The sequence below is a fragment of the Augochlora pura genome, chromosome 1 (genome assembly GCF_028453695.1).
Source record: "Augochlora pura isolate Apur16 chromosome 1, APUR_v2.2.1, whole genome shotgun sequence".
NCBI lineage: Eukaryota > Metazoa > Arthropoda > Insecta > Hymenoptera > Halictidae > Augochlora > Augochlora pura.
Window position 1 is genome coordinate 15,051,414 of NC_135772.1, and position 12,734 is coordinate 15,064,147.

The 12,734-nt window shown below is 35.8% G+C and overlaps 2 protein-coding genes across 2 annotated transcripts; both read left to right on the plus strand.

Moving 5' to 3' along the window:
- The first annotated feature begins 5,955 nt into the window (after positions 1-5,955).
- Uxt (Uxt prefoldin-like subunit) lies at positions 5,956-7,432 on the plus strand. Its single transcript, XM_078176988.1, has 2 exons — positions 5,956-6,249; positions 6,371-7,432. Exon 2 carries the CDS (start codon positions 6,384-6,386, stop codon positions 6,816-6,818), a length of 435 nt encoding a protein of 144 aa, XP_078033114.1. The 5' UTR covers positions 5,956-6,249; positions 6,371-6,383; the 3' UTR covers positions 6,819-7,432.
- Positions 7,433-7,437: 5 nt separating this feature from the next.
- LOC144467938 (cysteine sulfinic acid decarboxylase) lies at positions 7,438-12,576 on the plus strand. The gene is given in 7 exon segments (XM_078176964.1): positions 7,438-7,663; positions 7,665-7,972; positions 8,914-9,160; positions 9,391-9,598; positions 9,678-10,054; positions 11,406-11,597; positions 12,308-12,576. Coding segments are annotated over 7 exon segments (1,596 nt in total). The 5' UTR covers positions 7,438-7,573; the 3' UTR covers positions 12,482-12,576.
- The last annotated feature ends 158 nt before the right edge of the window (positions 12,577-12,734 follow it).

A 12,734-nucleotide genomic window follows, 5' to 3' on the forward strand; every position in this document is an offset into this window, starting at 1 on the left:
ATAAAATGATTAAATAGATTCCTTCCTACTATAAAAATTCATCCCTGAGAAGGTTAAGGCTTCTCTGACAAATCGAATAATTTGTCGTAAGACCGTCGGCAATTTTCGAAGAATCTTCCACCGAAAGACAAATGTAGCGAAGGGATTAACATCTTGGGAAAACTGACGGAGAGTCGTCTGGTTGGTGGATACCTATGAAGAACGATTTCTAGAGGTCAAAGGTGTAAGTGCATGCTATCGTGAGAAGAGTTGCCCCAACCGTCACGTACAGGGTGAACTGGAATTAGCGCATCGTAGAATGAACGTGGACATTGATAGACAATATGATCCGCAAAAATGTGAAAAACGGGGGGGGAGTATGTTTCACCGTTTGAAACCCTGTTATTTCGTTACGATACGATTGCAAATATTTCTTAACACGTTCCATGCCGAGCTGTCTTTTATTAACATAACCTCGACGTAATCTTGACATAACCTCAACTCCAGTCATTCGTTATTCTATTAAAACTTGCTATATTATCTGTAATTATTAATAATAGTATATAACAATAAAGCAAATTAAGTACGATCCAATCTTGTGGTGGAAATTAATTCTTTAATTCTAGATGTGTTATAAACTATTCCTTAGCCCATTAAATAAACATGTACCATCGGTGGTTACACATGGCACGTGCTAAAACGATAGTCATCCGTAAAATGCTCGATTTACTAGAAAATGAGGAACAAATTCAACTTGCTATTGTATTACCTATTTGAAATTTCCTCGTGGTAGAAATAAAGTACAAACGTCGATATACATGATTTCTTTTATTTAACACATCCCGTGACACGTGTACCGCTGGTGGTACATCTATTCAGTGATTAAAAAAAATATTTTACGACAAGTTAGAATCCAAGAAATAATTTCCACGAAAAGAATAGATCCGTAATAAGTCTGCTTCATAGTTATATTGACAATAATTGATAAATAAACATAATATATTGATTTTTAAAGCTTTCATTCACCAGAATGTAGAGTCGACCGCATACAGCTTGGCACGGAATGTGTAAAAATATCACAGACACGTAAATGTCGACAGTCGGAAAATAACACCAAAATGGTTTAATTCAATTTGCACGCCACCTGCTCTGTTCACATTACCGCATACACGGTACAACAATTTTTCTATCTTCGCGCGCGCAGGTTTTTCTTTTCTGTAGTCATGCTATCGTTACAAACTCGAACAACGGAATATATTTATTGATAATCATCGTTACGACGAGAAGGATCCAAAGGTTTCGGCAGGAATGTAACGAGAAGCTATTAATTGCTTTATGCAGAAGCAACGATGTCCGCGGAACGGGCGCATCGCATTATTTTCGAATTTTTTGATGCCCCCTTCGCTTAAACTCGCGCTTAATCGTGATTGATCGTAAAAAAGGGTAAATAATTGGGTATAAATTCGTTCTGCATCGTCCATATTCCACCGTGCGGAATTATCCCCTGTTCCTGGTAAGTACAGCCGGGGAAAAAATCACATTGAGAACTCATTTAGCTACCAAGCTATTGATCGACATCATGCATATATACAGAGTGTCCCAAAAGTCACTTGCAATAAAGAAACGAAGTGTTCCTGGCGCGATTTCAAGTAACATGTTCCTTATCGCGAATGCAATACGTGGTTTCGTTCGCGAGTTGTCATCGAAAAATGCTGACCAACGAGAGGCGAGTTCGATAGACCGTACCAACGAATGAACGAAGCCCAATTCTGCTCGTTGGCTCGGCCGCCTCGCGTCCACTGATCTCGCCTCCCATCGGTCACCGTTTTCTATTAATATCTCGCAAACGAAGCCGCGAATCGCATTTTCTCTGAGGAAAAAGTTACTTGAAATCACCTTAGGAACACCTCATTTTTTTTATTACAAGTGACTTTTAGGACACCCTGTATAAAGAGCACACTATGCTTTGCTATCCCCGTTCCAATTAACTGAAAGCTACGCGATGTGGTCTGATACGAGGACACGGCGTGTCTCTATCGGCACCTTCGGAACGCTAAACAGTTTCTTCGGTCATTGAACTTCTGTTGATATCATTTCACTGACTCGTGGGTGATTGCAAGGTATAAGGGATATGAGTTAGTGGACTTTTCGATCTGATACCTGTCGGGTCTGGGTGTCGAGGAAATCCGAAGTCGGCGAACAACATTGTCGGTGATTTCTAAGTAACCTGTGGTTCAACAGCAATGGGCCGGTCAATATTGTTGCCGAGTACAAGACGGCTGGTTCACCTCGAGGTATGGTAGCAGTCTGATCTAAAATATACCTATCATCCTCGCAAATTGCTCCATAAAATAATGAATTCACTTATACTTGTTTAACGGGCCTCCGATCACGCCGAGCAACAGAGCATGTCTTGCCATTAAATGACGAACCACTTTGCGTACGAGTAACACTTCCTCTTCGCTTCTATAGAGTAGCGGAGTAGAAAACAATACGCGCTTTTGTTATTTAAATTAGCTGGCTTTCTAAAGGCGCTAGATATAGGGGGTGGTCCGCGCTAACGTTTCAGGTCATAACTCCATTATCAATGCATTTCCGAAAATAAGAAGAAGAGTACTATATTTGCAGGTTCTTGGATCTGTTTTAAGTGCATCGATGCATGTGCAATTAACAGTTCTCTAATTTCTTAAAATGAAAATTGTTATCCAGTGTTCAAAATATCTTCAAAAAATTTCTTTACCGAAGAGGATGTTCACACGCTTCTTCATCACATTGTAAACATATCTAATAACTATTAATCTTGTCAATTCTGTTTTTACATGTTAGTATAAACTATCTAAAGATTTCTTTTAAAACTACACAATAACTTCACAAAAATTATTATTGCGTATACTTATGATCATTACCCCAAGGCTAGATAAAAATTATTTTACGCAAATTCCTGCTCAAAAAATTCTGAATTTACATAAGCGTCTAGGAGCAACGTTTGTTACGTGCAGTGGAGGGTCGTCGGTAAGTCGTACAAATTGTATAGTAATTAAATACGCGCGTAGTAGTAACGATAGACCACGACGAGTGTGAATGGTTTAATTCGTGCCTAAGGCAATCGAACCCGGGCTACCTGCTTGGGCTAACACGCCATGGCGTTGGCAAAAATTTTACAAGAAACGGGGCGCGTTCACCTCGGACAGGGTGGATAAATGTCGCGAGAGTATCCTTTAGGGGCCATTAAGCGGCAACTTAAATAATGCGTAGTGTCGAAACGGAGAGGCGATCGGCTGCAGTTTCGGCGACCATAGTTTCTCTAAGTTGTCGTGTCCTCTAACCGGAATTACCCGAAATTACTGGATTTAGGCAGCCGGCCGGGTAGAGATCCGGACGCACGAACACGACCGGCCGACGAGATCGCCGATTATGGATAATAATGAACGACCATTTGCCGAACAATGTATTTTCCCTCCACGGAAAGATATTTCAACAATATTTGAAATTCTAACTGGCCGTGATCCTATCCAATTTGATATTTTCAATAACTCAATTCGTGTCTGCAATCCTCGTTGGACGAAATCGGCAACCGTGGATTATAATGGAGAACCATTTGCTGTGCAACGTATTCTCAGTACATAAAAAGTGCTTAAACAATATTTTAAAGTTTAATTGAACAGTAACCAGCGTGGTTCAATGTTTTCCACTCAATTTATATATTTAATCATCCATTATTCTTTCTTTCGGCAGTTCGATTTGTCCCTTGACATAACCTTAACACAATGGTAAAACGCAAAAGTACTGGCGTTTAACTATGCGAATCCCTTATTTGGAAACGAGAACTAGATGGTATTGCCATTACCATCAATGACTGAACAAACATGATTCATTTGACGTTGATCCAGAAAACGTTTTCACGAAGTGCCATGCAATACTGTATAATATAAGGTTGTAAACTAAGTCAGCGCGTTTACGACTCGTGATTTATCGATTGTAAATGCGCCAACAGTTTCACGGACGTATTGCAATCCTGAATAAGCGAGAAAGGATAGGTGAAACCAATTCGAATGATATAATTCAGTGAAAAATTCGCTAAACCGATTTCGCAAGAAGAGATATACAATAGTTTACGATGTAATATAACTGCGAGCGTTTCGTTCTGTAGAATTCATTTCTGTGCAACTGTTGGTACACTGTACCTTATTTCCTCTACTGTTAATATAATAATAACGAATAAATAAATATTTATTGATTCGAGAGTTTCTCTGATTTCTGAGATATATTTAAATTGTCTTTAGAAATGTCTTTAGAAATATTAAATATTGCAGCTTCATCCTTACAATTCGTTATGATTTGTTACACGAATTCATTTTTAGTAAAAAACGTGCTGCAAATATTATAATAATATTGTACCATTGTTTAGAGTAACCCTAAGAAAATTATATATTGAATTTTCGACAGATCTTAACAAAGAGAAGCTTTCACCACGAACAAAATTGTTTAAAGTTCTCAAAGATGTTCCTATTTGTAAAATATTCGACAAACAATGCATCTTTCACGTTTTATTTTTATATATCTTTTTAATTCTATAGCAGAGTCTATAATAGATTTTAGAAGCAGAGTCTTCAAAATTCAAAATAAGTCCAAATTTATTGCTATATATTCCTTTTACTTAAAAAATGCCAAGAAATATTCATAAAATTGTAAGATATTCAAATATGTATATATTAAAATATAAAATATTAATATAGGAAAAAATAAAAGTCCAGAATTTCCCACAGTTTTGCCACAGTTTACCATTACCATCCCCTCTTGAGGAACAGGTTGTCCACCACTGTCGAGTTACACGTAGCGGCCTTCGTACGGCATCCCGGCGTCGTGAGTCAAATATGGAGATGAATATTTTTTGCCTCGGATCTGGTATTTTCTAAATTGTAAGATCCATAGTTACCTGCGCGTGACTGAATTATTATACGCTCAGCAGGGCAAACGTAGGCCTGTTCATGCCGTGCGATGCCCGGCCGCGCGTCACAGTCACTACTATATAATCACGTGCTGTCGCCCAGCGCATGCCGTACGTTCGCAAATTACCGAATTATCGAGCCAATCAATGGAATACACCGGCTTAGTAACGGCCGCGCGTCTTCGGAGGCCGACACTGCGTTATTAGACAAGTTCTTCGTTGATTCATAAATTTTAATGCAGCTACGGCACGGTATGCGCACGCACACATGCTCCCGTTTTCATCTGAGAATAACATTTTAATTTATGGAATGACGATGCGCGCCGAGGATCCTCCAGTGTGTTTTCGTTCTCTTCCGCAAGGCTCGAGCGATGCCTATGAAAATACCGATATCGCTTGAGTTTAGGCGATGCACGAGTGCAACGTTGACTTTCTCTAAACGCGGCCAATTAACTCTTGCGTAGAATAATTTTGGAACAATTAAACCGCATTTTCGGCGACGTCTTGGAAATATGATGCCAAAATTTCGTATATCGATTTAAAAGAATTATTCAGCTTAAATAAAAGGAAAAAGATTTTTTCCTAATTTCTAAGCAATTTATCATCGATTAAAGTATTTAAGATTATTTCGTACGTGAACGTGTAACAATCAAGTCTACGATAAGAATTTGTAATACTTATAATAGCTTATAAACGATACATGCTTATAATAGCAATATATTATTAAATCAATTTGAAGCATACTCTGAAATTTAATTCTTTTTCAAGCAGTCGACATTTATTAATTTTTTAATATTTCTTGGAATATGCCTGCCGTTCCAAATGCGATAAAAAGCAATATTCAAACTTTAATTTTAGTCTTTAAAATTTCGGAAATTCTATTTGATTAGATAAATTATATTAGTCGAGACGCAATTATTTGCAGGAAGTTATTAGGAATGAATTATAAATTGAAATACTGAAAGTAATTCACTTTACCAATAGAGTAACGAGTTTCAAGCAGTTTCCACCAGAAGAATATCTGGCGCACTTGCATGAACGCACCGGACGCACAATTGTTTACACGCGTCTGAAATATTACGTATTTAAAAGTATATAATTTACTTACATATTAAAGTAACTTAAAGTCAATTTTACAAACTGTATCATCATTCAGTAATAAAGATGTGGACAAGCACTGAAGTAGATACAGTAACACTACGTTCATGATTATGCTCCTGTTAAAGTCTCAGGACTAAAGAGTTTATTTATTTATTTAGTCTCGTCGATCACAGATGATTTAGTGTTCCCAACAAAAAGTCCAACTTCCTAATATATTATTGGTGAGTAAATCTTCACGGCTCCTTGAAAATTATATGCATGATAGAGAGGCAAAGAGTGGACTTAACCTATATTTTTCACGCTTTTCTAATATCTATCATCTTTCCGATTTGTGTGTTGTAGATCCTGTACGATTATGAATCCTGATATTCAACAAAAGATCTTGTTGTATGAGACAATTGTCAATGACGTATTAAAAGACGATCTAGCTTCGTTAGAACAAAAGCTTGACTCCAAAAATGCAGAGATTGCCGAGTTCATTCAGCTGAAGTGTGTTATCACTACTCTTCAGGATAATGAATTCGATAAAAATGGTTTCAAGACTCAAGTAAACGTTGGACAAAATTTCTATATCGAAGCACACGTGCCTGATGCATCCATGCTCCTTTTGGACATTGGTTTAGGACATTATTTGGAATTCACTTTAGATCAGGCGTTAGTAGTTATCAATGCGCGAATCAGGCTGTTGGAAGAGCAGATTGCATTGTATCGCAAAGATATAGCAAAGGCAAAAGCTCACATCAAATTGATCCTTCTCCTTCTGAGAGAGTTACAGGACATAAAAGAATAATTCTAATATCGTTACATACCTAAGATACACTTGGCTCACCTATTTGCTTAACTGTGTAAATACTACACAAAACTTTTCTACTTGACTCAATTTCTATTCAAACTTTAAATATGCAATGTTAATGTACAGGGTATTTGAAAAATCACAGCACCATTAAGAAAGAGGCGGTCCACAGTGCAGAAGAAAATTTGAAAAATCGTTGTACAGAGCATCGTTTTTAATAATTACGCTAAGTATAAATCACCATGCATGACAATAGACAAGGCACAGCTACAACATCTGTTCATGGCTAAACTTTAGCTCATGGCTAATTCAAGCTCGATACATTTCTACTTATGTAAACACAATCTTTCTTGTGCCCACACACGACTGATTCGGCTTGTAGAAACCGAAGCTCCAAGCTTCATTTCAACTTTCTTTAGCGCCGGAGATCGCCTCGAATCTTCAAAACTGGAGTCTATCCGTATGCCTCGCATATACTTGCACAAATTGTAAATTCCGCAACACCGTGTGATTCTGTAATTTTTTATTCTTGTACATAGTTTTTGCACCAGAAGAGCTTGTACATATTGTAAGCTAATAAAGTAAGTTATTCTCTCCAAAGACTCTGTCGCTTTCCTTTGTTTTGCGCCGGTAACCACCACCGTTTCGCGTAACTTAGTTACGCGCTCTAACTTAATGTGAGCTGTACAATGTGCCCCATTAATTTCCTAGTTTGAACGTTACGCTTTTGTGTTCTCGTTAAGCGTAATTGTATGAATTTGCGAGGACCTTGTGCCCTGCTTATATACGACAGAGGTCAACCGCGAGGGGATCAGTACGCGTTCCTTTCTGCGTGCGGTTTCCTCGGTGGTTTTTTCGCATTTTCGTAGACCTCGACGAATGTCGGATTGGCAAAGCGTACCATGCGCGGAAAAGCACAAGGAGTTCCTCGAGAAACTGCTCGCGATCCTGATCGATTGCGCCTTCGAGAGCGTGTCCCGTAAAAATCCCGTATCGAGATGGCGTGAACCGAATCACCTGCGGGACATCGTTAAGTTCGATGTTAGAGACGAGCCGTGCAGTCAGGATAATCTCTTGGAGATTGCTGACAAAGTCTTCAAGTACAGCGTCAAAACCGGCCACCCTCACTTCATGAATCAATTATTTTCCGGGTAAGATTACGCTTGAAACGCACTCATACTTTGAAAGAGGCTCTCGTGCAATTGCAGCGAATATTACGCACTTTATGGTACCTTGTACTTGCAATGATAAGTGCAATAATTCATTATAATATTTTTAAATATTTTGTATTATTTGCTGCTTGTCTTATTCCCCTCTTTAAAAGATTCTTAACTTGAACGAGTATTATGGCATTGCTATCAATGAATATTCATTCTGTGGCAGATAGTAAGCCAAAAGTAATTTTAAACAAATTATTTCCTTCTCTGACATTTTGTTAGTAGGAGAACCGTAATTATTATGACCTTACCTATTTTATACTAAATTCAACATTACGTTAAGTACTGTATTCAATATATTAAACAATACATTTAAAATTATATTGCAATAGTATATTATTTTTAAAATAATGATGGAGTTTTAAATAGAAAATTCTACTCTTTCGTAAACGAAATTTTACCTTATTATGTAATTGCCAGTTATGTTTATAAACTGAATATTTTTTATTTCTTGCATATAATTATTTCTACAATAAATCATCTGTTTTATAAATATTTTACAATTGGTGTGGAGTATTATGTAATAGAAAATACCAGTAGCACATACATGTGTATGTATTATTATATTTTTCACAATTTTGATCTGAGAAATCTCTGAGCCAGATCTGAATTTAATTTTTATTTTATAATGTTTCAAAAATGAGAATCTCTGGTAGAAATAACTTTTAAATCTGCAATTATGTTTATTTTAAGACTGTCATATTTTTCTATGAATTTTTGGTATTTGTATTTGAATTGTCCTTTTCCAAGACTTGTTTTAGTTTCATTCATTTACAAATACTTGCACAGCTTTTTCAGTTTAAATTAGTAAATCACTTCTCCTAATTACATTATTTCGACATGTACGATTCTACGAACAATTTTATTTCATGTAGATTGGATCCTTATGGTTTAGCTGGACAATGGCTCACCGACGTATTAAATTCTTCAGTGTACACTTACGAGGTGGCACCTGTCTTAACATTAATGGAGAAGACTATAATCTCGAAATTGCTAAGCATGTTCTACAAGGAGGACAACGGCGTTACTGTTGGAGATGGTCTATTCAGTCCAGGAGGTTCCTTCTGTAATGGAATCGCAATTAATTTGGCTCGATTTTGGTACAGGAAAACAACGCAAACTGTAAGTAACTTTTGCAAAAAGTTATTTTTAAAAATTTTGCAAAAAGTACTTTTTTGTCTCATGTAATTGTAAAATCGAAGATCTCGAATAAGTCATATCAGCTCTTATAGTAGTTGCAGTATCAAACATCAATCTTGATGTGCGATGAATTGGTTTATAATAACTTTTATTATTTTATATATATCTTGAACATTATTTTATGTAAATTAATATATTGTAATAAATGTTAGAATACGCGTATATCGTCTTCGAATTTGGTGCTATTCACATCCGAGGACGCGCATTATTCGGTCTCGAAATGGGCCAACGTGTGCGACGTGGCGGTTATTCTAATAAAAACTGACAATTACGGTAGAATGGACGTCAACGATTTGAAATCTAAAATAATGGAGGAAGAGAAAATTGGAAATTACCCCTTTTTAGTTTCTGCAACCGCGGGTGAGTCGAAGAACGTTCTGAAATCATCGCGCACGAGAGCGTGAAAAGTATCGCGTAAAAAAAATAATTTTGTTTTCAGGAACGACGGTGTTGGGCGCTTTCGATCCATTGATCGAAATTGCGGATATTTGCCAGCAATTTAACATGTGGATGCACGTGGACGCGGCTTGGGGAGGTGGTTTGATATTCAGTAAAAAACACAGCGTCCTTCTGCGAGGAATAGAAAGAGCTGACTCGATTTTGTTTAATCCGCACAAGTTATTAGCCGTTCCTCAGCAATGTTCTGTGTTTCTGACCAGGCATCAAAATATTTTAACAGAGGCACACTCCAAACAGGCTTCCTATCTTTTTCAAAAAGACAAATTCTATCCCACTGATTTAGATGTTGGGGACAAGTACTTGCAGTGCGGACGCAGGCCAGACGTGTTAAAATTCTGGTTCATGTGGCAAGCCAAGGTAATATGGTCTACCGATGATATATTTAGATTATATATGCTTTTGCTTGCAAAGAAGTTCTTAGCTTGCCTTCACCAGAAAATATTTTCCATGCAAGAAGGCTCCTTCTTTAAGCATCTTGCGCACAATGTGCTCAGAACACAAGATAAGACTTACTCACGTCGCATAAAATTTCTTCTGCCCCCCTTTATTAATCTCTAAGTGTCAACCACTTATGCAAATTTCTAGAAAACTAGCCTTGGTAGCACTTTTTTCCCCTGATCTTCCTCCAATTGTCCACCTTGTACTTTGAGGTATAAGCTGCTGCTGTGGTGCATTCCGTACAAGTTAAGGGTCTGCATGCCATATTTCAAGTGTTTGCCTATATACTCATGAATACATTATCTTCCCCTGGTACGACTGAAGAATGTTCATACTCCACATATTCAATGGATTTTCAAGATCATAAAAGAAGCTGCTGAAATCCTTAAAGGGGTTTGCCGATAGCTGTGCTTTTAGCCTTGGAACGTTCACACTGGGCAAACAGTCAAATATCTTTGTGTAAAATAATTATGTACACACATCAGTTTCCATTAGTGTATTTAAAATAGTGTTTTATATTGTTTCCACCAGGATAATGTTTATGGAAGCACCATTCTTGCATGTACTAATGTATATAATTAGTTTTTCCAGATAATTTCTTATTACTTGTTATTGAATGCACTGAGAGAGCTCCACAGTACACTAAAAAAATTATGAATATTAATAGATACGAGATAAATTAACAATCTAATAAGAAAAGTAGGCAATTCTTTTCAAACTTGTGTCTGTTGCAATTACTAATTTAATGTACAGGTTACAATCAAACTGACTTAAATTGCGCTGTGTTCAATTATGCTTAATTAAATGAAAAACCTAAGCATCTCTTAATAATGATTAATAATAGAACAAGTAATATCGTTTTACAAAATCGAGAAACATTAATTCTACTAAAGGATACAGTATCCTTCTTTTCTTTCAAAAAGTCCGTCAATATAATTTAAATATTATTCTCAATTGTAATTCATTTTGAAAGATTTTATTAATTTTTTATCATCATCAGTAATCATAGTTCTATTTTCTATTTATACAATTATTATATAACAGCTTATAGCGCACTCTTAGAACACTTTTTATTCGATGATCTAAGTAACGTATGAGATCGGCAGATGTTTTCCTATTTTTATCAGAAACATGTGCAACGAAAATATAACACCTATTACGTGACATTAATGCAATATTTTGATGCAAAAAATAGATTCTTTGGAAAATGGCCTATTTTCTGTATTATTAGATATTAGTTGGGATTTATTATCATTATATTTTTTTTTAGGGTACATCAGGTTTCGAAAAGCATGTCGACCACTTGATGACACTCTCAGCTCTTTTTAAAGAAGAAGTAGAAACAAGGGACGCCTTTGAATTAGTAACAGATTCGTGTTTTATAAATGTTTGTTTTTGGTTCATTCCGCCATCTTTGAGAAATCAGCATTCGTTATACAATTATAAGGAACGAATAAATGAAGTAAGTATAACAATGATTTTACGAGAATATCAGAAACAAGAGAAATATTTCTTGAACTAGAAAACTGCATTACTGTATATGACAATGGAACAGGCGCAACACTGTAGATTTATATGCAAAATGTTTAAGTTTTATGTTCATTCTTCCCAATTAATATCGTACGAAATATTCTCTATCAATTATGCCAACAAATCTCTTAACGTTTATTAATTACAAATTCAACGAAGCTAGTTATTTTCTACACGCGTTTAAAATAATATTTAAGCCCTAATAAAAGATTTGCAGATCGAAAATTCATACAATGCCGTCAATAGGTCACTTCTGTCTGAGGTTTTCGTGGAATGACTTTTGTCACTGAATTTATTAAAAGCTTCTTTCTAAATAAATGGAAGAATATAGAGATATCTAAAAGCAATTTGTCGATTAAAGAACAAATATTATATATATTTTTTAATAAGTAATAAAACTGTTAGATTGGCAATGGATATGGTAGGAAACAGTATTAACGTCTGTAAATAATTACCTTCTCTTATTTATCGTCTGTAGGTATCTCATACTAATCGATAAACGATATTCCCCATTTACTAGCAATCGGTATACGAAATGCTGTGCACAGTCAATTCTTATTTTATATACTTCATTCAGTAAATTCAAATATCTAATCTTTCGTCATTGAAAAATTAACTTGTCAAATTGTTATTTCTAATTAGGTTGCACCAAAATTGAAGGAGAAGATGATCAAGAGAGGCAGCTTGATGATTAACTACCAGCCGCTACATGAGAAACCAAATTTCTTTCGATTCGTCACACAAAATTCTGGCGTGGATGTAAAGGATATCTATTACGTCTTCGACGAGTTAGAAAATCTTGGGGAAACCATGTGATTTCATGCGAGGTGTGCGAAAGTCGCGTGCATGCATCTCAGTGTAAGAAAATATTTAATTTATCATCTCCAAAAAAATAAACAGCTTTTACCGCATTTATGATATTTAGTTTCCTTTTATTTTCGCGGTTTTTATTATAGTTCTGAAGCTATTTACAATTTTTATTATAATACCAGATGATAATATTAATATAATTATAATTAATATTATAATACCAGATGATAATATTAATATATATAAATATTTCAAATTT

Bases quoted from the DNA above. Each gene is read 5' to 3' on its own strand.
- Uxt (XM_078176988.1), top strand. From the start codon at position 6,384: ATGAATCCTGATATTCAACAAAAGATCTTGTTGTATGAGACAATTGTC.